The sequence below is a fragment of the Crocodylus porosus genome, unplaced genomic scaffold (assembly GCF_001723895.1).
Source record: "Crocodylus porosus isolate Cpor-Errol unplaced genomic scaffold, CroPor_comp1, whole genome shotgun sequence".
Classification (NCBI taxonomy): Eukaryota; Metazoa; Chordata; order Crocodylia; family Crocodylidae; genus Crocodylus; species Crocodylus porosus.
Window position 1 is genome coordinate 9,393,060 of NW_017728951.1, and position 26,798 is coordinate 9,419,857.

The 26,798-nt window shown below is 39.2% G+C and overlaps 1 protein-coding gene across 1 annotated transcript in view; it reads left to right on the top strand.

Annotated features, from left to right (window-relative positions):
- Positions 1–26,798, top strand: part of CHST15 (carbohydrate sulfotransferase 15) — a 78,626-nt gene that overhangs the window by 32,703 nt on the left and 19,125 nt on the right. Inside the window, exons 2-5 of the mRNA XM_019556070.1 lie at positions 10,491–11,556; positions 12,921–13,260; positions 18,654–18,800; positions 22,625–22,781. Coding sequence (XP_019411615.1) covers positions 10,969–11,556; positions 12,921–13,260; positions 18,654–18,800; positions 22,625–22,781 — 1,232 coding nt within the window. The 5' untranslated portion in view covers positions 10,491–10,968. The remainder of the gene's footprint in view (positions 1–10,490; positions 11,557–12,920; positions 13,261–18,653; positions 18,801–22,624; positions 22,782–26,798) is intronic.

Sequence of the window (26,798 nt, forward strand, 5' to 3'; positions counted from 1 at the left end):
CAGAAGATCTGTTCCTTAGAGGAGTCTTGGAAGTTTGGAAATGAAGTGGGACAGAAAGATAGGCACCATGAAAAATAACTTGTATTAAATAAGTGAGCTCTGTCAATACTGGCCAAATCTGTGTCTCTGAAGTTTTCTCAAGATAAATATTCCTTGTTTAGTTTGATTATATCGTAACTGCAAGACACACAGGGCGTACAGTTTTCCCCTGTGCAATAGCAGTTCCTGCCTGTGAACCTGAAACACTATAAACTGTGATGATAAAAATATTCTGAGTGGAAGAGCTTCATAACAGACCCAAGCTTCATGTTTCATGAGACTTTATCGCTTTTCTTTATTTTATTCCTCTGAACAGGAATTTCGCTGATACACAGGGCGATAGTGTGATTTATTCTTTAGAAGAGCACATTGGCAAGAATTTCTATTACAGGAGAGTAATGCACTCAGAGATGATATCCTGTGTGGATAAGGAAACTTAAATGATTGCTAGAGCCTATTAAAAATTTAATCGAAATAAGTTAGTGCAGAGCTGGATCCATCATACTGCTTTTGCTTTTTCCAGCTGAAGTTGTGTATACAAGGAATGCTTTGCTCTCACTGGGGGGGATTTTGGTTCTTCTCATTTTGTTTCTTAGCCAAGGAAAATAAGCAACAAATTTTACTTCCAAGAATTGTTGTTGATACTAAATCAGTGAATGTGCAAATTAAGTGTTGAATTAAAATGAATGTGCATTTTAGCTTATTTTCAGTGGTTCCGTTGCCTTTGCCTGGAATGCTGACTGTTATTCTAGATCCTCATATGCTGTCTGTGGAGAAATGCAAGTTCATTCTCATAAATAAGTATTTTATATCATTTATGAAATGTCTCGATTGGTCTTTGCTTACTTAATCCTCATTACTAATGGGGCTGTTGAAGTATGGGACAATGGTAGTCAAATAGGTGCAGTGTATGCTGAGTGATTTCTAATTTTAGTTTGAATGTCTGAGGTTTGACATTTGTGTCCAAATTGCTTTTTGTGAGAAAAGAATGACTGATCCAAGTGAAAAGCATTCTTTAGACTGCCTCTAGCTGTGTGATATGACCTGGAGGATAGCATCAGATGTACTAAGAAGCTCTCTCTGAGGGTGTGCGAGAATGAAAAACTATTCAACTTTGACCACACATGACAGTTTTTTACTCTTACTAATCATGGTGGTTTATATGCATGTCCTTCCAGGGAGGTGGATAGTTGGGGTAATTATGTAAAGATTAATTTCTAATATTGTATGCAGGGTTTTTTTAAATTCTGTGTTTCAGGAGTGAAAAGCAGTGTGAAAGGCATAAAAACTAAGTTATGACAGAAGATAAATTATTAGAATTTTACACATTACAGTTAAAAAGTAGAAAAACTAAGATATTGTAGTAGATATTGTGGTCTTAGTTACCTTGAAGGTATGAGAGAGAGAACAAAATCTGGCCCTGTATTTTTTAAATAAAAGATGTGAGCTGGGATCGAATTCACATGTGCAAGGGATTCTTATCATGAGTAAAGTGATTTTCAGTGATATTTTTTTTCCCTGTGCTTACCTGTAAAAGGTCTCTTGGTAAAATTTATTTCAGTGCCAAGAACCTGCCAAAAGCTTTTGCCACTTAAAATCTTTGATGTCAATCTTAAACCGCAATAAGTTTTGAGAGGGGACCTTGTGCAAGGCTTGTCCACTGAATGACTATTGCTCTAAGCATTTTGTAAGTATTTTGTTAGGTACGTCCCTCTCAGTACTCCTGCACGCAGAAGACCCGCTAGAAGGATCTGCTTGTGGTGTTTCAGTCTAGTAATGGAGTTTACCAGAGAAGCCGCAAATTTTTATTTGTGGGTCCAGTTCTACATGGGTATAAATTAGAAAAAGGGATAAAAATAGAGATGGATGCAAGCTGTTTTTAACCGAAATTTTTTTCTGCTTTAAAATTAGGTGTCATAATTAAAATTAAATTATTAAAATGTTTAATGTCAGAAATAACATTCTTTTTAATGATCAATGGGAAATCTCAACACAATATAAAGTTATGGTAGGGAGAAGAGAGGATTGACTAGTTCTTAAAAATAGTGTAATTCCAAAGAGAATAAAGCTCAGAAACTGTTATGCTTTGTTTAAGAAATAGGTACAGAAAGTGTGAGCCAAGTCCTCCCCTGGTTTATGCTTCTGTAAATACTTTAGATTCAGTGGAATTTGTAAATTGATACAAATCGAGAGCTTGGTCCCCTATTTCACTTCCTACTATATTTATGAGTAAGAATTGGGACATCCTTGGATTAAATCTGTAAGGGCAAATTTAATGTATTAATTGTGAAGTTTTACTTGGGTAAAACTGTTGAATTTATAAATGTTTGTTGCCTTTATTAAAGGCTTCAGGATTTACCATTAAATGATAATGGCAAGTTTTTAAATTGCAACAACTGTTAAGCAGTGCGTGCGCATGTGTGCATTAATGTGTGTGAGAGAGAGAGATTTGACCATTATGCTCTAACTTTTGAAAGCTAGACGTTGTTATAGCTCTTACCTTAAGGAAATCATTTGACAGACATTAATACTGTTAACATTTTGTTTTTGTACGGGGGCTGAGTTCTGTACTTTTTTTTTTTTTAGCAAATGAGGAAGTAAGACGTGTGCCAAAGGTTCCTGACCCTCTTAATGAATCATGTGCATTTTCCAAACCATTAGTAGGACCATGCAATCATATGCATTTTCAAAACCATTAATGTGGTGTGATTGCAGAGGTCAGCAATTCCTTATGTCTTTTTTTTTTTTTTTTAAGCAGGGCGGAGGGCGGGGAAGGGCAGGGGGCGCAGAGTGGCTTGCCCTGAAGTAAATAGCTGTGAGTTCAGGCAAAATTTATTATTAAAACGTTAATTTGAGAAGCCAAATGCAAAAAACATCCAGCAGAAAGAAAATCAGCTGCATTCTCTTTATTCTTTTATATTTGTTAAGTAGGGTTTGCACCCCCGAGGTGCCAGAACGCTTCAGCTTGGTCTGGAGAGACCAGATTTTCCTTTGTTGCCCTCTGCTGGGGTAACTCCGCTTGTTTTGGAGATAGCCTGTCCAAGAGGAAAAAGCAAATTCAGTCTTCACTTCTGTTCAGTCTCTGCCCATTTCCCTGACATTGCTAGTGATTAAGTGCTGGTGATTATGGTATTTTCAGGCTTTTAACTTGTCAGAAAAATTATGATCATCACAATTCATGTCAGTAAGGGAGCTGGTGTGCGACCATATAGTAACAACTGAACTGGCTACTGACCTAGGCCAGAGCGTGTTCTGTAAACTAGAAATGGGAAACTTTTATGCTTCTCTTACTTTCAGCTGACACTGATTTTCAGTGGTTTAAAAATAATGAAGAATGCTATTAAGGGTTTCAACAAACAAACAAACAAAACTTTTATTTTTGCAGGTAACCGGTACAAATTTTATCATGATATATCTGTGAACACCTTTTTCACTTTGAGGGACTTATTATCTTTTTGTAAATGAATTACAGTACAGCTTTCACAAGGAGTAAAAGGGGGTATATGACCAGGTTTTTTTCCACTGTTCTTCTCTCACTTCCAGCCTCTAGCATTTAAGATCTAGGAAGCTCTGATTCAGAGGCGGTGTCCCTAACTCCCGTACTCAGTAGTCACACGTGCACCATTCCTCTAAGAATCTGTCCAGTCCCTTTTTTCAATCTGACAAATTGGGTCATTAATGCCAGTGAAACTTCTTAAGTAATATTGGGAGCAAGGTGGTGGCTGGTTTGGGAAATGGAGTATCAAAACCCAAGAATTTAAAAACTATTATTTCATCCAGAAGCTACATAAATGAAAGATGCTCAGCTTAACGTTCCACCAGATAATGCCATCTAAACTACGACTGTAATCACCGTGGGGCTATCTTATTATGGTTGTACAGCACTGAGCATCTACTGATGCTTAGTAATTAGTAACTTTATCAAGCATCATTATCTATGCCTGGCTGACATCTTTTGCTTATCAAGTTTGCTTCCTTCACCCATGCTTTCTGGACTTTCTGTGCAGGGAACGACCTTTGCTGACGCCGTCTTTGGATGTACGTGCAGCATTGCAAATGAGACTGTGATTTTTTTCCCCCTCTCCCTTGCATACCCTTATAATTTATGTGAATCCATATGCCATATGCAGGCATTGAGCATAACATGCTGTTGGATTATTTTCCAGCACTTTTTTCCCCTGGTGCCTGCATAATTTCTTACCTCCACAACAAACCTGCCACAAGGTGTTGTAAATGGAATACAAAGGGGATCCTGAGCCAGGATTTCCAGTTCAGACTCATCTAGTATACCTACATACATGTTTATCAGGTGTTCAGCAAACACTTAAACACTTGCTGGGATAGTTTAGTTAGGGATGATCCTATTTTGAACAGGTGTTGGACTAGATGACCCCCTGAGGTCCTTTCAAGCCCTGCTTTTCTATGATTTTATATACTTAAGAGTAACAATGCTGACATTTGGCTTTGCAGCTTTGGTCAGACGTGTATTTTAAGCCGTTATCCAAAACAGACAATGTAAAACAAATATTAAGAACAGAAAGCTGATCAATAAAAGTAAATGGAATCTACTCTCTCATTTAAATAGATGAGTAAAAGATTTACTTAGCATATTAAAACAATTTATTTTTTGTGAACATTTTTATTATATTCAGGTTTCCTTACAATTATGTCAGAAAAAGGGGGAAATTCTTCAAAACATCTTGCTTACGAAGATTTTAAAGATCTATTTCTCTTCATTCTAAATACCGGAATAGAAAAATAGACTTGCAAATGATCTTACTTATTTGATATTGCTGATTTAAACTTATTTTTTCTTGCATTTCATGGTTTTGTTGATCATAAGGGGCACAAGCTAGAAAATATTCCATGTTAACTACATTTCTCTTATAAAGCTCTTATTCACACTGGGCCTACCTGACATGCTAGCTTTTTACCAGGTAGCACTACTTGCCAAATGCCTCTCTCCGACTGCTCCCAGTTCAAGTAGGAGGCAGGGTAGATGTGCACCTTAGACTAACTAACGTGTGTGTGGGTGTGGGTGTTTGTACATGTAAGTATTTCATATGCATACATATATGTGCACACGCACACACACACTTTACATGTATACTTTATATATGGCACCTCCCAGTTCAACCCAACTTAGTCCTGTATGACAGGCCAGTGAAACAATACAAAATAAGTTTACCCAGGGAGCTAGTGGTAGCAGGGAACTGATGAGGATGGCATCCTCTTGTCAATTGTTTTGTTAAATACCTGATCACTTAACAGGTGTTCATGAGTGTGCATCTATTTCTTGTTGATAGGGCAATTCTTGCTTAAAAACCAATGTGATCACATTGTTCAAGTCTCTTAAAACAGTGCTTTTTTATCCTTTTGATTCCAGTATGTATTACTTTTTTACAATCTATGCTTATTGCTACCTTGATTCTCAGCTGTATCCATTTTGCAAGGACTGCTTGCTGGATACAGGTACTTTGGAGGTTTATACAGATTCCCATTCTGTGGCTAAGCCTGGTATACTTTTATACACAAAAGTCAAGTATTATACTGCCGTGACTGTAAATGTACTATTAATAGTGTACCATTAATGTAATAGGAAGAAATTACATGCTATATTATTAAAGAATATCCAAAGAAACTACTTATCACTTATGTCAAATAATATTCTGCCAAGGAATTGATAGCAGTTTTACAATGAGGAGCATAAAAATAAGACACAAATATTTTATTGTCAGCTTCAGTGTTTCATGATCTTTCAGCGGCTAAAATTCATGTCCTCCTTAAATATAGTGAAAATAAAAGTTGAAAATACATTCACGGTCATGATTGTGTTTTGGTAGTGCTAAAAGGAAGATACAAAATGTATGATAAATGCCACTAACGGAGACAACCTTACAATAGTAGGAAAATACAGGCTAGTTATGTGCCAGAAAGGGTCCAGGATTCATGTGTAGAGCTACTGTCTTCACTGTAAAGTTTGTTCCAACTTTTCTGGATTTCGTAGTGAAAGCTTCTAGTAGGAACTTAATTAAAATTGCTTAGCAAGGAAAGAATTATTGAAATAGGGAATTAGCTCCAAACTTCTGTATGTGCATTGTAGTCAGTTATTTCATTACAAGAAGATAGCAGAGTGTAGTATGTGCTATATATGCATCTAAGCGTTATAAAAAATACATTTTGATTTTGTTCAGTTTGTCCAGTAGTTAAGTCATACTGCCCAATAACAGGTCTTCATACTGATCAGTAGTAAGATTCTGCAAAATACATATGGATAAATTGTCAGTATTATGCTTGCAGTTAGAACCTTACCTTTCCAGTTGCATAACTGGTATGATTGACATAGCCTTGGTATGGAGTAAGCATGGCTTTGGGGAGTTTTTTGTATATCAGTTTCCTATTGAAGCATTTTTCGCATCTGTCAAAGAAGGAGTTAACGTTATTTCTTCTCCAGTTCATAATGTTTATATTGGAATTACATCAAAAGTATGTCCATTTGACAAGAGTTCAATAAATTCCAATTCATTTTATTAACATACAAATGGACATAAATGTCATGGGTCTTCAAAGCCATGTGTAGTTTCTTGAAGATCCTAACCTGCTCTCACCCCACCCTAGCCCTGTTCTCATGAGGCAGTGACTTGGGTTGGTGGCACTCCATCCCTGCCTGCCCCTGCGTACCCCCTGGGACCTTTCAAAGTATCCCCAGGAGTACACATACCCCCAGTTGACAACTGATTTAATCAACCAACCAAATGCAAACTATAGATAGATAAGCTTATCATAAATTCATTGTCGTCAGTATATTCAAGCCAATAAGACCATCTGTTTCCACAAACACAATTGTTGTCCCTGTATTTGCAACTTAGTATTGCCTGGATAATTTATTAATACTAGGGTGCAATTGTTCATCTGCAATATCATTATGAGATTGCGGGCTTGAGCCTTTTTTAATTTTCAGGTGTCAACAGTGTTGTGTTGACTTCATAACCCAATGTAGGACTTGCTTTCATCAGTTATCCTTCACATCCACCTTCATTCTTTATATTGCTTTACATTATTTCTAGTGTTAGTATGTACCATATGTAAACACATACACACAGTTGTTAAAAGAAAAAAACAGGCTTGCAAGATGCATGCTTATAAGCAAGGTTACCGTGCTCTCTTTCACCTTTTCCACCCTTATGCTCAGTAACCTATGCTATGCTTTTTCTGGATTGCCATTCCTTACTGTTATACTTTATCTAGGTTTCAAACCCCACAGTTCAGGGCTTTGTTGATTTTAAGTGTTATGTACTCACACATATTAAGAATGCAACAGGATAATTGACTGATGGGTAAGTGTCAAAGCAGTGCAGTATACACACTTTGTAAATGTGAGCGTCTGCATGACTCCCCAATATGGCAGCCCAGGGAGAAAATGCCAGTCGTAGAGGTTGTCATTGATGAAGGCGATGATGAAAGAAGTAAACAAAATGATGTGGACTAGAAGCTTGGGTACAAGGGAAGAAGTAGAGTGAAACTACCTGGAAGGCAGGCAGAAAAGAATTTGCGCCATGTCTTGAAAGGGACAGCAGTGGTTTAAAAACACAACACAGTTACGTATATGCAAGAATAAAGTGACGTTAGTTGTAGCTGGTGGCGCTGATTTAGCTTTCTGGATTTTAGTTAATAGTGTTAGAACAAGAAGTAAGGAGATTATTATAGTAGTTGAAGCAGGAGATCACAAAGACAGCATGTCTGCACCAGGGGTGATGTTTTTATTATCAGAACTTATATGGACAGGACAGGATAGTCTAATTCTGAGTTGTAGTTAGCTTTATTTCATTTTGTACACACTCTGGTACTGCTGAATCATTCTTTGGTTTGCAATCCAAATGGCCAGACACTTTCCTATTTCATATTCTTAAGGTGACTTGAAAAATAACTTCCATTTAAATAGTGAAAATATAGCTTTGAGCATTTAGGGATGATATAAAATGTACTAGGAAGTTCTCTGTCTTAGTGAAGGCTAATTATGATACAAATTAATTCAGTTTAAAATAATATAATTAAGTAGAGTTTCATCCTCTTCTCCCCACGGGACAAAAGTTAATGTTCTGCTCAGATAGGACCACAGTCCTTTTGAACGCTTTCAACTCTCTTCTCTGCTATCTCTGCATTTATCTGCAATCATTTCATATGTTTTTTTTAATGGGGAAATTGGATGCCTGTGTCTGTCTTGTACAGGAGAGGTATTCAGCTAGCCAATCTGCAGAGATATTTCAGAGCCTCTGGAATACAATATCTTTATAAATGGTATACTTATGATCCTTTTGTTGGTCAGGTTAACATTGAGGCTGCCCTAGCCGGGGCTGGAAAAGAGAATGCAGTTTTATTTTTGGGAAGTTATTTTGTCTCCTACACCTGCTACAGAAACTCTCAACATTGTGGTTTAGACTCCTATGAGACTACATGTTGAAAAGATTTTTTCTAGTTCATTTTCCCCACTGTGGCTCTTATTTTCTAGTGTAACCATGTCTGATGTAGAAAAGGTAATATATGTCAATGGGGCATGAGACTTACCAGCAGGATGTGACAAGGGGAACTGCTAGAGCACTGTGTGGAGAAAATAGCATACGTTTTCACATGTGTAAGAAGAAAGAAATTAAACTTTGGAAGCAAGATAAAGTTATGCTGGATTGTTCTGACACAACCCTGTGCCCCTGACCCATTCTTTGTCTGGCTTACCAGAGAAGTTCATTTGTGTAATACAATGCTTCATTTTATAGAAATGAAAAGATTTATTGTGACACTATAGGTAATCTAAGCAAAACTTGGCTATGCTCTTGACCCTCTGACACTGATCATAAACAACAATAAAGTGTCTAGACAAGATGATAATGCTAAGCTAAAGAAACAGCTTCTCCTACTGATGGAGTTGCTCTCTGAACTGATCATTACACCTTTCCACTATGAGCCTATAGAAGTCATTATTACAGTGTGCATGTATATGCATATACCAACATTTATATTTTTGAAAATAGCCTGCTAATGCAGCTTTTTAAAGCTCTGTATGACAGAGGCACAGAGGGTGAGGCTAAATATTGTGTGGTTGGGGATTTTGGTGAAGTATAGCAGAGAATTACAGAAACCAGATCACCTTCTAGATTAAGTGTCTGACCCTTGGAATACTATTTTGTAAAAAAACCAGTTAAATTTCCAGTCATGTAAGTCATGGCTCCCAAAAGTAGACGTGTCCACTGGATATTAATGTACAATATAATTTTAGACAAAAATCAAAATTTTTTTTAAATAAAAGGTTTGATCACTGGCTTTCCATTAGCAACTGTGGTGACATATTTAAGTGAATGATTTGGGCTGAAATCCAGCAAAACACTTAAACACCAGTGTAAATCTAAGCATGTGAGCACTGAAGTCTTTTCAGGGCTCTGGAATGCTTCTGGAAGGTGCTGTACTCAGCCTTCACCCTGGATTAAATGAACTCCATCTACCATGATGTCAGGTGGGCCTACTTTCATGCTTAACAGTTAAACCTGTTTAAGGGCATTTGCTGGATCAGGGGCTTGGGACTCAAATGACCCTGATAATCCAAGTTTTCATTTCATAACAGCATTCCTAGCCATTTTCATTGCTAAAGTAGCCTTCTAAAATGGAAACTGACTTTAGTGCTGAAAGTTCGTCTCTGTGACTTTCCTGTATATCTTGTGTCATATTTACCCTCCATAGAAGCTCCCGTACCCTTATGATAAATTTTTAATGTCACCACCATTCAAATTTTCCAAGTTACTCTTTTTATCCCACTCACAGAGTTTTCTTGCCGGGGCTGGCCCATCCTATCCTGCAAAACCTATGGCTGCAGGGGGCCCCGCAACCAAGTCTTCCCAGCATCCAGCCACTCACCACCCCCCCTCTGCCGACTCTGGCTTCATGTCCGGCTGCTTGCTACCCCTACCCCTTCCCCCACCTCGGCCACTAACTTCTCTGGGGCAGGGGGCCACAAAGCTATTTCTTGCAGGGGGCCCCAAAAAATTGTGGGCCGGCCCTGTTTCTTGCCCAGATTGAGAGTTAATATACATATGCTTTTGGGCACTGAATGGAAGTACTGAAGGGCAGGTAACAAAGCCTTTACTCATCTTGGTGAGAAACTGTTGAGGTAAACGGTTTTACTTGTGGGCATAATTGGTTGCTGGAGTGAGCAAGGAGGTCTCAATCTGTCCCGAACTGTGAATGAAAAAGAGGATGAAGTGGCAATTTTGAGCTGTCTCCAAATGTTAACTCTGTTGTAATTATAGAGTAGCTCCCCCCCACACCATCTTTTGATATAGTGTCATTAAATTAATTAGAAAGCTTTTTGTAGAGTGGATTACTATGTATTTGTTCAGTCATCTGATTAATGTAACAAATTAACTTGTTGGACATTTATCCATATTTATTTCCTGCTTCTTTAGGTTATGCAATATCGATCTTTGAAATTGCCTTTGTGAAGATGAAGCTTTCAGAGACGGCACTCCATTTTGGACCCTACGTAGTTTGAGAGTGTCTTGGACTTTTCTACATATTTGCATATTCCTAAATAAATTGGAGGACAATGAGGGCTTTTTGTTTTTTGCATATTTTCACATTCTTCAGTGAAGTTTCTTCCACCTCACTTTGTTCAATGGGAAAAACTTGAGCCAGTCTCATAGTTGCTGTTTTGATTAACCAGGTTGTCCATACTGAGCCAAATCCTTAGAAATCATGTGCCATGTACAGTTATTTAATTTTTTTTTCATTTCTGACTGAGAAATAAATCACTTTCAGCATATATTTGGCTATTTAGGGTTTGAACCTGGATTTTTGCATTATGAAATATTCCTGTAGTCATGCAATGAATTAACTTGTTTCAGATTTTTGGGGAATGATTTTGTATGCTTCAGAACATTTTTTATGGCGATACATGGCTCATTAATACAGCAGTTCAATATTATTAATATGAGGCATTGCATTAATTGCTGCATACAATTATTGCCAAATGACTTACACAGACAGTGTTTCAGATGTCGTGGGCATAATCATAACAACCAGAAGTGTCCTGTGTGCAAAGGAGAAAGTAAAATTCCTTTCTATGTTGATAGCAAGCAGATGAACTTGCTTGCGGTTTTGGAAGTAAGGACTGATCACCATGAAAGCTGGAATGGATTATTTTGCTTGAAGAAAGGGAAACTATACAGCTTAATATTTGGGTTGATTATAATGACTCTAGTGATGGCATCATACATATTGACTGGAGCCAAACATGGTATGTTGCTAATACCATCGCCATTCCATTATGGAGCTTTTACTAACAATCCAAATTTAATGGACAACGAAAGTGTTAGTGATGTAAAAGACCATTACCAGCCTTGGAAAATTAATATTTCATATATAAAAGATTATCCAAGCATTAAATTAATTATTGAAACTATAACTTCAAAGATTGAGTTTATAACAAGACAGCGACCAGATTTAGAGGACCTGAAGAAACAAGAGCCTCATGTAAGTATATACTGAACTGTGTCTATTTCAAGTATTCTAGTCTAGCTCAACTGAAGTAAGCCAGTATAGCATCACTGCAGGTGATATGTCACTTTGTACCAGCTGAGGAACTGAAGCTTCCTGATTTACATTTGTTGAAGTTCTGGCCTTTATATATAATATATATCATTTGTTTTGGGTAAAGAGCTGGATTGTATAAATGAGCTCAGTATCAAGAGCTGAGAAGTCTTCTATAATTATACAACTATACTGTGTTTATATCTGATTATATTCAAAGTAATTCAGAGGAGTTAGGCAGATATGATGCAACAGATGCATAAAAAGTAGGCTTGTTAAATATGTAATTGTTATTATGCCTTCTTGGACATCTAGCAATTGGAGTTCTGGACAGTTGTGCAAATTTTGTATTTAAGAATTAGTTATGGGAAATACCTTATTCTGATCATTTCATTTTTGGCTAAATCAGTATCCCTAATTATTATTCTCTACAAGCTCATCTTCCGGATCCCTAAAATTAAGTACACTGACAAATTTTGGGATCTGCTGAAGAGTTTTGCTGTTCTCATGGCACCGAGGTTAGGACCTATTTCTGGGAAGGGTAGAGTGCCTACAATTCCCATTAAAGATGAGCAAAAATCACAAAGTCTTTTACTTTCAAGTAAAGTCTGAAATGAGCCTTATCCCAGAATAAAGACTAAGTAAAACTTAAATAGTGAGTTCAGAATTGGTCTGAATTGAAGTTAGAGATGTTCTAGATTTCTTTGTGTAGACTCGGTCAACTCTATCCAGAAGAAGCTGATGCAAGTGTTGCCTTGTCCTCAGTCTTTCACTCTTACTTTTTATATAAGATTATTAGTTTAGTTATTAGGTAATAAAATGCAAAGTAGTATATTCTGTTAAGTCTTTTGGGATTCAGTTTCTCTGTTTTTTCTGGACTCTGCTCCAACTCTCAGAATTGTCAATGGGTACCTTTTTAGTGTCTTCAATAATGAATTGAATCATAAAGCTTCTTGTATGTATTGGTGGGGGGGAGTGTGTTCCCAGTGGGAACACTATATGATTCTTGTATAAATGGGTACATGAATTACTTGACTCAAATGGTCTTGCTTAAACGTGAGAACGTAACCCAACTGTGTAGGAATTAGAGTAAAATTCTGTGGTTCATGACATGCAGGAATCAGACATGGGATGAGTCCTAATGGGCCCAAATAGCCTTAAAATATAGAAATGTTTTTCCTCCTCCAAAAATTAAGGTGATTGGAATATACACATCTGACTTATTTTGTGCTCACTTGCTGTGCTAAGGAGGAAAGCGTAGCTGTACAATATGTTTTAACTGGAATTTGTTGTTCTTTATATTGCAGATGTTTTCAGTAATTCCTAATAAATTCCTTCCAAAAAGCAAGAATCCGTGTTGGTATGAAGAATACAGAGGAAACATTACTGCAAATCCTTACACAACAAACTCGTATGCACTGTATTCAAAGCGTTTTCGAACCATATTCGATTACCTCAGAAAGGTGTTTTGGAACCACTTGTATCAGTATAAGGACAAGCACTATCGACTGCGCTGTCTTCCCCATTTCTACATTATAGGCCAGCCAAAATGTGGAACAACAGATCTCTATGACAGACTGAGGTTACATCCTGATGTTAGATTCTCAGCAATTAAAGAGCCACATTGGTGGACAAGAAAACGATTTGGTGAGTAAACATATATTCTAACATTGCAGAAGAGCTAGCACTGCTAAAATGGAAGTTTAAATCTTCTTTCACATTCTTTAGTTTAAGAGTAACTCCTTCATTAAGCCAGATGACCTGATGGATGGCTGCATCCCTAGTGTATCTCTTTTTTGCTAATTGTGTTGTGCACTTGTAGCAACCGAGTTGCAGGTTCTTTTGTATATGTACAATAATACATGTAAATATTTTCGGAATATTTGAGATGGAATTGTCTTATCCATATGGTCTTAACTCTGCTTTTATTGAAGTCAATGTTGAGTGCCTTAGAAAAATGCCACCAGTGTCCTGCAGTCTTTGCCCCATCCCCCCCAATAATTTTAAGGGGTAAATTTTCAAACTAATGTGCAAAGCCTTAAACCATACAATATCATTGAATATACATTATCCTGTAAATTTTCCCCATTGTCAGAACAGGATAATTGATTATAGTATTCTTTACTCAGGAATTATATCACCAGTAAACAGAAGTTCTGTAAATACCTGATAGAAAAGAGTTGTGGTTTGAGAAGCAATATAGCTGGGCTTTGGTGGTAATTAGATGGGGTAGGATCCCTATATTGTAGTCATCTTAAATAAAACTCTCTCTTATATTACATTACCACATTTTGGGGTAATGCAACTTCCTAACAAGACTGATTACCTATGGTAATTTAAAGAACTGTAGTTGCTTCTAAGAGAGGTGGAACTGAACCTGAACAGCTGGCAAGGGCAGATTTGAAGAAGGAATAGAGAGTAAAATAGAAAATTTAAACAACAAAGTACTGTTTTGTACTATTAAGCTGTTTGTTCAAAGCCTCCTTGAATCCTTTGAAGGGGAGATGTATTATTTTTTAATAGTAGTCAGCTTTAATTCCCACGAATGAATAAGTACAGCTTACAGCAGAAGTGTCATTCATAATCCTATCATCCTGATCAAAAGTTGAACTAACTTGATGTTCTCCTTCAGGAATTTTATGTGCACTGAACGTACCTGCATGAACTTCAGAGGTCACCGCCTATCCTCTGCAACAATGTCAAGTCAGAAAGGGGACACTGTTGTCCAGTATTCAGAAAGTAGACTAGAGTGCTCATGATTTACCTGAATTAGGTCCATCAAGGCCCGACTGTCACGAATTCTAAGAGTCTGGAATTCTGTGGAGCAAGTGCATTATTTTTCCCACTGGAGGGGCTTAAATACCATGCCTTTTTAAATTAAAGTTTAACTAGTACTGGATAATCTTGTGAGTAAGGCACTGGACTGTGACTCAAGGGATAAGGGTTCTGTTTCTGACTCTGTCATAGGCTAGCACTGTGGTCTCGGATGAGCTTTTGTACCAGTTCCCCCTTTTGTAGGATAAGGACAGCATTACTTCCTTTATCTTATCCTTCTTTATCTGTCTTGTCTTTTTGGGATAGAGACTTACTAATTATAAGTATGCCACACAACATGATAAGGTTCTGATGTCAGAGCCTCTGGGCATTACTTTGATACAAGATACTATTGCTTCTAAGAAGAATAGTACCGTGGTGCTATGTTGCCAGTATCTTCACTTTCATTTTTGATTTGCCATTGTTCTAAGATTGATATTGCCTTTTGAGCATGAGAAAATGACCCTTGTAGGACAGAGTATTTTTCTGGCTTTGCTTAAATCACTGCTCCTTTTGGGAGCATTTTTAGTGTGTTTTAAGATTCCTCAGTATAGCAGAGCAGCTATTCCTTGTGAGCTACTGGGGTTAAAATTGAGGGAAGTCAGTTTGAGTGATCAGAGTGCTTGTGATGCTTTTTCTGTTCATTGCTAGACATTATATTTATATTCTGTCCCTTACATGTTGTGTTACCATCTCTGCGTCTCTCTTATATACATCCTGGAGCTCAAGGGAACACTTGAGCCCTTATAGATTGGAGCTTTACTTTTTTTGGCTGCTCTGCTAAAACTACAGCTCAGTCAGAGGGCTGGGGTTTTATATCACTTGCAAGGAAATGGTTTTACAGTCTTTTTGGATTTTATTTATGTTTTCTTCTTTAAATACCCTAAAAAATGACCTGTAGTAAACACACAACAGTGCCTCATTTGTAGAGCAGCAGGTACTAGAAAGTTGGCTCAGACTTAGAAGAAAACAGCTTTCCTCAATTACTTCATGTTAGCACTGGAGTTCAAACAGCAATGAGCTAAAACAGACCATAGAGTGCTAAACTGGTGCAGCTGATGTACCTGGATTGGTAACAGTGAGCAGACCTAATAACATCTGGGTTATATTGTTTTCTGTTCATATATTTACACCAGACACCCTTTATATATTAACAAACAAAGCCAATGAGGAAAAGGAGATACCTGTTTCAGTATATGTATTTATAGAAATGAGCAAAGCTAATTACAACAAAGATATATAGAAAGAGAGAGTTTATATATTACCTTTTTCATCCATTAATAAGTGAAATAGAATATTGTAAATAAAGTGTTTAAATGTACAAATTATGCTTTCTAGACACTTTTATCTCGATTCTATCATTTAAAAATAATTTTATGCAACAGAATAGAGTGAAGACATTAATTTTATCTTGCTTAAGCATCAGTAAACAGTTCGATATTCTGAGTTGTGCTACATGGGAAGAAGACAAGAGAGGAACATCATGGTCCCAGCTGGACTTAAAGACCACTGAAAACAAATTCATTTGTTACAACCAGCCTCTGACAGAAAGTAATTGAAAAGCCTTACATCATGACCTGAAGGTGATGAGGCTCAAATTCTGTCAGGTCAATGAAGGAAATGAATTTAGAATCAAGAGCATCCCACTGAGAATTCCCTACTTGTAGTCTCTAGAAGTTTAAATGGTAGGGCTGGTCAGTTAAAACATCCAGACTTGATAGTGTTGGCCATGAAAGTGAATTTGGTTCTTTCCCATATGTACAGGTGTTTATGTGAAGTTGAAGTCCCTTTATTCTCAGTCAGACTTCCATTGATCAAGTATCATAAGACAAAGACAGTGTCTTGGAGCTTGGCCTGCTTCCCAGGCAAATCAGTGCAAGATGCTGGACGTAAAACAGAATTGTGATTTTAAAGCAGGCGTGAGTTACTCCAGTATTTCGGGACATTCAGAAATACTTAATTACAATGATAAGTTAAGAAATGTGATAGGGAAAGATAGAAGGTTTTTAGTCTTGGTTTTTGGCTAAGGTGAGAATTGGTAACGGGACTCAATTTCAGGACTAATACAAGTTCCTGGGGCCATTCCCTACAGGGATCAGATCCAGCCCCACTCAAACAGCTGGATGTTTTTAATTATTGTAGAAGAGGAAACTGATGCCTACAACACATTACAGCCCTAACAATCTGGAGAGGGAGGAATCTCTAGAAATATTAATGTACTGATCATCTGTGCGCCAGAATGGCCACCATTAAGATGAGAGGCTAATTCACACTCCTTGCCATTTCAGTCCCTGCTCTGCATAAACAGTAACGGTTGCTAATTATTATTTTTAAACTTCATGTATTTAACAATGAGAGAGTCACCATTAACTAGGATCCGTAAGACCACAATTCCTTCCACACAATCAAACGTATGACTCTTAATAAGTCACTGCTGGCTCTTAGCTCAGCTAGAGTAAACCACTCACCTGGAGCAGAAAATCCACTTATCATCACCAGTTGCTTGAGGCTGAGAGCTTTTAATAAGGATTTTGACGGACTAACTTCCACCAAAGATAGCTAATTCTAGACAAGACCTCTCTTTAGTCATCCCCTGGCCATTCCCATGCTGGCTGGGGTCTTTTGCACAGCAGGGCTCTGTTGCAGCCTGACATGCTCTTGTCCACTGCAGCTTTTCACAGGTGCTGCTACCATCACATCCCCCAAAACCATTCTCTGGCACCAGATGCATGAGAGGTTTCCTTGAACTTCACAAACCTTCAGTGTTTTATTGTCCACTGCAAGCACATTCTTAAGTGGGAGAAAACCTAGTTGGAGAAAACAGGGTAGGGAAGTCCCTTGCTGAACTTTCTACTTAGACTATTTATTAGATGGCTGAAGAGGACACAGCCAGGTCTTTTTTCTTCAAATTTTGTTTTGGTGACAGGATCCCTGCTTATCCACCAGTCTGCATGAACAGGAGAGGAATCCTCTTTGCACAGCTTCAGCATCACTCCCAGCTCAGTTCCCTTTTCTAAAGGTTTTAGAGACTCTCTAGTGGCTTAGTCAGAGGCAGGAAGGGCTGGAGGGCAGGGGAGGCTACACATGATAAAATGAGGAAGGGGGACAGGAATAGGAATAAGTGGAGGAGATGGATTAACCAAAGGGGTGGGAGGAAAGGAGAGGATACATGAGATGCTGAAAAAGGCAGAATGAGACCTATTGATGTAGAATAAATCCCAGGAGGAGAGAGAGGAAAAAGAAAATCTTTGCTATAATTATAGGGACAGGCTCTAGAATAGGAGAGGGGTTAAATGTGGATTTTATTATGCTATGAGTGTAATTTACTGTTACTGGTAGGTAAAAGAAACTTATATATATATATATCTTCCCCCAAATGTTTGAATTCCCTCCCCCCCCGACTCTTTTAGCCCATTTGAAAGTTTGTTTGATGCCATCAGACAAAATTGACTTCAAAGTAAGAAGCTGTAGCAAGATGCTGTTGCAAGATAATCGATGCCTTACAGTATGCCCATTTTCTTATTTATTAAGAGTGACTGTGTGTGTGATTTACAGATTTATGTCCAGATTCTGCTCTCAGTTGTAGCATCATATAGACAGAGAAAGCCTACTGACGTTACTTCAGTTTATATTGGCATAAATTAAATGGAATTTGGTCTGCTACATTCCTTCCAAAAGCTAAATTTAGAAGAAAATAGATGCAGGTTATACATTCTGGGACTATAACATGGAGCATTTTAAATTATTTCCTGTCAGTGTGAATATATAGCTTAATCTTACAGTATCTTGGATCCCAGCTACTTTATTACTGGCATTTTTGTCTTGGGTTATATTTTATCTTGGGCCCTGAAATTGGGGTCAATTTTGTGGTCCGAGCATGGCACCAGTTGCCATTTTCATGGTGGAGCATGGCAGGGTGCCCCCACTCTGTATGCCTTCTGATTGCCCCCCTGAGGGGCCCTCCCACCCCTCCCTGGAGATATTCCCTGCTTGCTGGCCATTTGCATGCTTTTTTGCAGTACCTGCACTTTTTTGTGGAGGATCTAATGATTTTACAGTTTCCGTGAAAATTGTAATTTTGGTAGGTCCCTAGTTATGCTCCTTGGCCCTACTCTGCTGATGTAGGCTAATAGAACACCATTCATATTTATGGAGCTGTGCTAATTTGTACTAACTTGTCTTTTGATTTTCTAGCTTCTTTGCAATCATTGAACTTTTCTTTTCAGGAATAATTCGTCTGAGGGATGGTTTTCATGATCGCTACCCAGTGGAGGATTACCTTGATTTATTTGACTTGGCAGCACACCAGATTCAGGGTGTGCTGCAGAGTGACTCAACAAAAGAGCATGCCAGGATGAACAAAATCATAATTGGTAAGGTAAAAACTGCTTAAGAAAGATGCTTATACCTAATTTGTTGCAACTTTTATAGGGATGGAAAGCCTATAGGAGAGGTTGACCTACTGTATAAATTGATGTGCTATTTCACCTTTCCACTGAAGACAAGTCACTGGATTTGTCAAAATGCCATGATTGTCTATGGCCAGAGCCTAGGAAAGCAGTAAATGTGGGGACAAGATTTAGCAAAATCTTTAGGTTGGGGCGGGAGGGTAAGAAAGAGAGGGAGAGAGAGATACTCAGACGGCTTTACGTAATGCAGTGAGACACAGTCTTGACTGGATTAGGAATTACCCAAGCAGTCAGGGTAAACCAAAAGGCTACACCTGTAGGTGAATGGTGGGAAGTATACTGTTCAGAAGCCTATTGAACATGACTATAGTACAGTTTCTGAGATGAGCTCAAAGACAGCAAACTGAAGTGTTTAGCTCATGAAAGCTTGTACTATATTGGATAGCTAGGTAGTAGATAGATAGGTAGGTTCAATTGAATGATCAAATCAGTTTATTTTGGTTGGTCTGTAAGGGGTAAATTTACCCTGCCTTTGACTTACTTGGGGCTGAGGAATTGCAGTCTGAAGAGCATAGATTCCGGTATGTTTTGCTATTCAACAAAGTTGCTGTCATAGTGTATAAACTATGCCTAGTGCAAAACATGCCTATACTCAAGGCACATATAACAGACATTGTCACCTACTTTCTGGGCCACATTTCCCTTTAATGGAATGTGGGTATGATAAATGTCCTGTAGCTGGCTGGGGAGAATTGCCATGGCATAAGCCAATGGGGACAACCTTTTTGGCAGGTGTGCCACAAATTCACCCTGTACCCTCTCTGAGTGCTGCTCCAATCCCTGTCCCTTACCTGTTTTGCTGCTCTTCTTTCTAGTCCCTGCCTTGTGCTCCCTGCCCCATCTGACACTCTGCTTTTCACTCCTCACTCTATTTGTCAGTGTAATGCCTGTATGCCATACACAATAGCTGCACGCACCACTTCTGGCACCCATGCTGCAGGTTGACTACTCCTGACAAGTAGAGTGCAAGACTGCCATTAGCAACCCTGCTCTCAGACTCCAAGAAAAGAGGCATACCACCATCTGTAAGTAGTTCAAGTTGGGCTGCCCACAAATTGGATGCCTTGACATGCGTCACTTATACCCAGGGCTGTTTTAGCCCCAAAACAGCCTAGAATCAGGATGGCTCAAAAGTGACTGAAACCTGTTTATTAGGCCTGATTCTTCCAAGATAGCTAGTTTTGAGCTGCACCAAGAGGCATAGCACAGAATTACATCCGTGGAACAAGCCAAATATGTTGACTGAATATTTTGGTTTGAAATTGAAAATTTTGATTTAAGAAGACTGTTGCCATGGCCTGATGGGTATTACAGTTTGGCTACTTGTTTTCCTCTGCTCTCTGGCTGGATTACTTTTTCCAGATAAAGTATACTTACCTCTGTGACTTGAGTCACCATGTAAATCATGGGAGCCTCTGACCATGGTGCCTTATTACAAATGTAGTTTGCTAAGGAAGTCTAAAAGACCAATTGGGTCATGAGACACTCATATCATGGTCCTACAAAGCAGTGCAAGGGCATTTCAATAAAAATGTTTTGGTTTTTAGGTGCTCAGTTTTTTGAAGAAATGTTGAAATTTTCCTGTGTAAAATGTACTTAAATAAAAGTCTTGATTTGGCTAGCAAGACTTGTAGGGCCAGTTTTTGCAGAGTTTTGCTATCATTGATATCTGCAGAAATTCTTCCTACGTAGATTGCGATCTCCAGTGACATAGGCAAAATGCATGTATTAATTCAGTTCACTAGTTTAAATTATACACTGCATATTTGATTATGTACCCTGTGCTACAGCATTTGCCTGTAGTGTTCTTATTACTATACAGGAAGGACTTGGAATAATTATGCTCATTGAATTAGTTTTTATGACCTTGGTTAGAAAGAAACCCAGTCAAGTCTACATGATACATGAACATTGGGTTTGGGGAGGATGCTGCATTATTGGACTTACAAATGAAAATGCAATTAAAACCATAAATATTTAAGTTCAAAATGTTGCATTGTTTTCACACCTTAAGCTTTTTTGAATCCTATTCTTATTAGGTAATAATTGTATTTCCTTGGATTAAACAGTGCATATTTAGAAGAACCAGAGGACCCTGTTGTTCCACCTTCAGGCATTCTAAGCAGGATGCATTTATTTTTGATCATTAATATGATAAATTCACAAGAATGTTTTATAAAAACATTACACGATTTTATTCCATTAATCTCAGGATAAGGACATTGTACATTTATTCTTTAATGAAAATAGACATTTTAATCATACGGTATGTGCTTTAAGTCCATATGAAAAATTGGTGTGTTTTTGATTTGTGCTGCAGTAATTTGATATATAAATGCTCGACTAGAACAGTGATTAATTTATTGTGTGTTGAATATAGTTCTTTCTGTATAGATATTAAAATTGTATTATGATGTGTATAGGGACACTGTTAAATTGGTAGGCTGCTTTATTTATTTATTTATTTTGCTCTGAGAAATTAAGATTCTGGGAGCAAGTGGAGAGCAGAATTTAATTTCTTTTCCCATTTAATTCAGACACTCGTCCTGTTTTTAAAAGATTTTGGCTTCTGCATACAAGCTACACTGAACTAACCACAAAAAAACAGCATGTTGAGTTACTGTTGATCTTTCTGCATGAGTCAACTGAAAGCAGATATGCAAAAGCAACCACTTTCTGGGCCAAATCCCCAGCTAGAGGAAGTGTTGCTTACTTTCTACACCCTTATTTACATGAAGAATATGGTCCTATCTGGACTGTGTGGAGAGGAATTCCAAGAGGGCAATGATGAAGGAGCATGTTAATTCTTCAGACACCCTGGCAATGGCTGAATGGGTGGGAAGTTGCAGAATATTTGCAGAAACACTCTAGCAGTAACTTGTGACCTGTCTAGTTGCTGTTCACTGCCTCCTTCATGGGCCATGTAATCCATAAATTGATAATGTTTCTCTTATACCTCTATTTTGGACAGATCCTGCTCTCAAAATACATCTCTGCAGTAGTATATATGGAGCCCATTTTGTTTTTAGGCTCCCTGGTTCTGCTCTCTTTTTACATCCTGGTGCAGGAGCACTCTGTTCTCTTATATCTGGAGCCATCCATACTTTTTAAATTAACTGGAAACTGATTGGCTTGGTTGACTTGTTTATTTTTCACATTGCCTATGTAGTCAGCAACACTGCTACATGTTTTATGCAATATTGCTCTACTCGACTGGCTCCTTGCTTTTTTTTTTTCTTGGGGTAGCAAATGACACGGCTCACTTGAGCCTGACTTACCTGAACTTAGGGGAATGTGAAGTGCAAGGAATTCTTAATAAAGTACCTTAAATAGAACTGAAAGTCTTTAAGGTACAAATTTTCCTACCTGAATTACAGGTTAATTCTGCAGAATAACTTTACAACTACAAGAGTTCAAATGCTGGCCTCACCCTTTCTAAATTAAATACCCTTGAACTTTTATCAGACACTTTCATAAATACAATGCACAGATAATATAATTATAATAATCTAAAAACTCCTCTCACTGTAACGGCAATAAAATTACAGTACATCTTTCAAGTTCTGTACAAACATTGGCCAGATCTTTAAGCTGGTGTAAACTAGCCTAAGTCTAATAATGAAGTCAGTAGGTATCTACTGAAACACCAGCAAAGGACCTGTTTTAAATGCCAGTGTACATAATTCAGTAGAGTCTCGGTTATCAATGTAGATGTTTTCTATTTCTAGGAGAGGCCAGTGCTTCAACAATGTGGGATAACAATGCTTGGATTTTCTTCTATGACAACAGCACTGATGGAGAGCCTCCATTTTTAATCCAGGATTTTATCCATGCCTTCCAGCCAAATGCCAAACTCATCGTCATGTTGAGGGATCCAGTTGAAAGGTTAGCAACCATAATGCATTTCAAACTGCAGAAGAAACCCGCCACTAAGAGCTCGAATCCTTTCCTTGCTACAAACTTGATTTTTGGGGTTTATTTTATTTCTCTTCTAACTGTCATTAGAATGTTTGTATGCTTGGGGTTTATTCTTTTCTGGTATAAACATTAATTCTTGGAAAAATCCAAGGATTTATTCAGTTAGAATGAATTGTAGATTCTAGTCATATCTATGGCTTCATTTCAAGTATTTTGGCATGATAAACTGTAATATAAACCACAGAAAATTAGGGTTGGAAGGGACCTCAGGAGGTCATCTAATCCAACCCCCTCCTCAAAGCAGGACTATGCCCACCTATGTCATCCCAGACAAGGCTTTGTCTGGGTGGGACTTAACTTCCAAGGATGGATATTCTACATCCTCTCTAGGTAATGACTGGTACTGTGGAGTGCTCTGATGCAAACTAAAAGTGGTGAGCCGTAGGGTTTCTTTCCAAAAGGGTAGAAAATTGGATATGGCACCACATCAGCAAAATTTCCTTTAACACTGGGAATACTTACTACAGGACTAAGCTACTGCTGCCCCAGATCATTTTCAATCACACCGCCTTACAGCTCATCCTTGGTTTTGCTGACTTTGGCAGTGTTGTAGGGGCTCTATTTTTCCAAAGATAAACTGTTCTTGAATTATTTTCCAGTTTGTTAGCCACAAGCATCCTTTTTTCCACTTATATTTTACCTTTGCTCCATCCTTTTGGACAGCTGTGGCCCTAATGGAACTGGAGTGGGATTTCTGTGAACTGCGTTCTCCCAGGGTGTGGTCCTTTCCAAAACCAAAGTTCAGCATCCCTGTGAATCAGGATGAGGCTGGGCAGCATGGCTTTTCCCTGTGTAGCTGCATAGCAACAGGCGAGTTTGCCAAATATACAAATTCAGGGTGGTACAATCAGCTGCAGACTGGAGAATTGCCATCCTTCAGGGAGACTTAAGATGTGCACACAGGAACAGACAGTATTCATTGGGGTGCTGAAGGCCATGCTGCTGGGACCAGTTTCTTATGGGTGCTTTAAGCTTGTGACAAGCCACACCTCTGTGGGATGCCTTTAATTCCATGTATATGCACATGAGCTAACAATCTACAGTGGTGTTTGGCTTGTTGTTTTTTTCCTTCTTTCTTTCTTTTTTGTGTGCTTTGTGGCAATAGAAGGTATGTATGTTAGTTTTCCCTTTCTCCATATTTTGACATTTCTGGCCTAACACACAGAATCAAAGATAAAGCACATTCTCCTTAAGAAGGTATCTAAAATGGGGCCAGGCTATGACAGTTTAGGATCATGGACACACTTCTTTATAGAATCCTGTATCACTACCTCCTCCTGCCCTGGTTCACATAAAATGCACTTAAAAGGCTTGTGGGAGCCTAAAACTCCTTTGAACACAAGAGACTTTACTTCCCTTTCTCCTCCCTTCCTCCCCACTGCACTTTTTCTGTCTTCAATTGGCCTTCCGCAAGGCTGCTCTGATGTGCTGGAAAACCAATGCTCATTCAACGAGCTTTAGTTCAAAGTGCCCTGCCACTATTCTTCAGCACAGGGATGCTGATATCCATGATGCTTGGGTGCTTGTAATGAGCGCAGCTCGCTAATTAAAGTTTCCCCCTTGCCTCCCAGAGCACGTCTAGAAACACCCATCAAGACTAAATCTGGGGTGAGAAGATAATAGGTGAAAAACAGCCAGTCAGGGGAGGCAGAGTCTTTTTTTTTGTTTTTGTTTTGTTGCTAATGAAGTCCTACTCTTGGTCCCCTACTGTTTGGATGCCAGTATAATATTGACTGAGTATAATATTGTGCCCTGAATAAGTGTTTTAAAGGTTTCCTAAGCAAGCAGGTCATGTGTATCCATCCTCTTCCACTGGCAGAGAAGGGTGGAACCACAAAACTGAGATTCAGGTCACAGATAATCATTTCCGTTCTGCTCTCATACTTTCTGGTGGCAGAAAAATTTAGCCAGAGAGGTCCTCATCAGACTCACTCCTGAGACTGGCCCACTCAATCAGATTTCCCTGGGTTTGGTTGCCTGGCATCTGCTGCGTGGGTGTTCCCTGATTAGATTTCCTGGCATCTGGACTTGGCAGGACAAGGGCTGCCAGAGATGCTCATCCCTGTCTGTGTGCAGCGAGGAGCCCTGCCAGCTCTTCCCATCCCCAGTATCAGAAAATACATTTTTCAACTTTTAAAATATGTCTCCTGACCTCAGAAGTTAACATATGGTAATTTTATGCAAGAGCTGGTTGAAGTGGCTCCCTCACGTAACTCATCCAGGAATTCTCTGATTATTTTAGCCGCCTTCTATAATATGGGTGTTGTGCTTTGCCAGCGGTAATATGAGTGAGATAAGTGAGTCCAGCTCCCTAGCTGTATTGGTAGGAAATCAGTTTCTTTGTGTTTATAATTTCGTTTGCCTTTGTTGTTCAGGCCATACATGAAATCATAGGAGCAGATGTAGCCCCAGTGTAAAGATGTAGTTCCATTGGTCTAGATAGTACTGTTCTGTGCACTGGTGCAAGTCAGTGGTGCTCAACATTTTTCTTTAGAAGTGGGCCAAACCTTAAAATCGGAAGTGGGTCAAGGGTCACATAGAAAGGCATTGGCAGAGTCCGGCCTGTGTGGTCCGCTCTCTGAGCCCACCAGTTGTCAGCACTTTCACGCAGCTCCAGAGCCCGGGAAATGAATAACACTGCTTCTTATCCCCTCTTTGCTTCTCTGCTGCCAGACTCAGGGGACAGGCAGCACTGGTGTTCACACCCACAAAAGGAGTCTAGAGCTGTGCAAAAGCAGTGGCTCCAGCCAGAACTTGTGCTGATGTGTCGGTGAGCTCAGACAGGACAGGCGCATCCACACATGCAAGCATGTGCACTTGCAGCAACTCAAATAGAAGTGGCGCAAATTTGAGCCAGGGCTTTTTGGATCAGCGCATGTGCTTGGACATGCACTTTGTTGTGGAGCAAATTGTGCCACTTGGGGCAAAATAAGCTTGCCTGGCTCCTCCCGGATCTGCAGCCAGGGAGAGCTAGAGCTGAGGGCCAGTACCTGTGCTGTCCCCACAAGTATAAAAAGCTGCCCTGTCCTGGCCCCAGCAGTACAAAAAGCTGCCCTGGCAAGTAGCTCAGGGCTACTCAGTCTCAGGAGCTTCTGGGGCCAAGCCAACTGGTACCTGGGGACACTACCTCTTGTGCCAGCTGGACTGCTGAAGCAGCCTTGAGAGTTTCCTGCATCCTCTGCCCACTGCAGCAGTCTGACAGTGGGGGCTGCTGCTTGGCTGTGACCTGTTGCACACCTGCCAGACCCAGAAGGGGGCTGCACAGCCAGTAGAGGCATCTGCCCCTCTGGGCCAGCTGCCAATGGGCTGTGGTTGCAGGGCTGGCCTCTGTGCGGCACTACTGCCATGCGTGCCCCCTGCCTGGCCATGTAGGCAGCTGTTGCCCGGAAGTTGTTCCGGGTGTGGTGACCTGTTTTGAACTGTCAAAGCATGTCCTCCTGGCCTCATTTGGCCAGGAGGTCAGCCACAGCCAGCTGGGTGCAAGGTGCCAGCTCTGAGCAGGCAGGGTCCTGCCACTGGCCTCCCTAGCAGGAATTCTAGTGTTCCGTATTGGAAAACTGAAAAATCCCTGATTAAAAAAAATCCCAAAGTCGCTATGTAAAATACCCCAAAATCCAGGTTCCTCCACAAGTAAAATGAAAAATCACTATAAAGAAAGAGAGTGAGAGAGACAGAGACAGTGTTCAGTTAGGCAGTGTTTTATTGATATATCTACAGTGTTAAAGCAATGTGGAAGCCTACCAGTGTCTCCATCATAATAATAAAGTGAACTCTAAATACATGTATTCATGAATTCATGAAACATGAATACATATTTTGCTACCCTCCCACAGGGGTTACATCCCCCCCACAGAGGTTATGGTCCCCCAACCAATGCCCCCCACAGGGGCTACCACCCCCACCTGCAAGGCCCACATGCCCCAT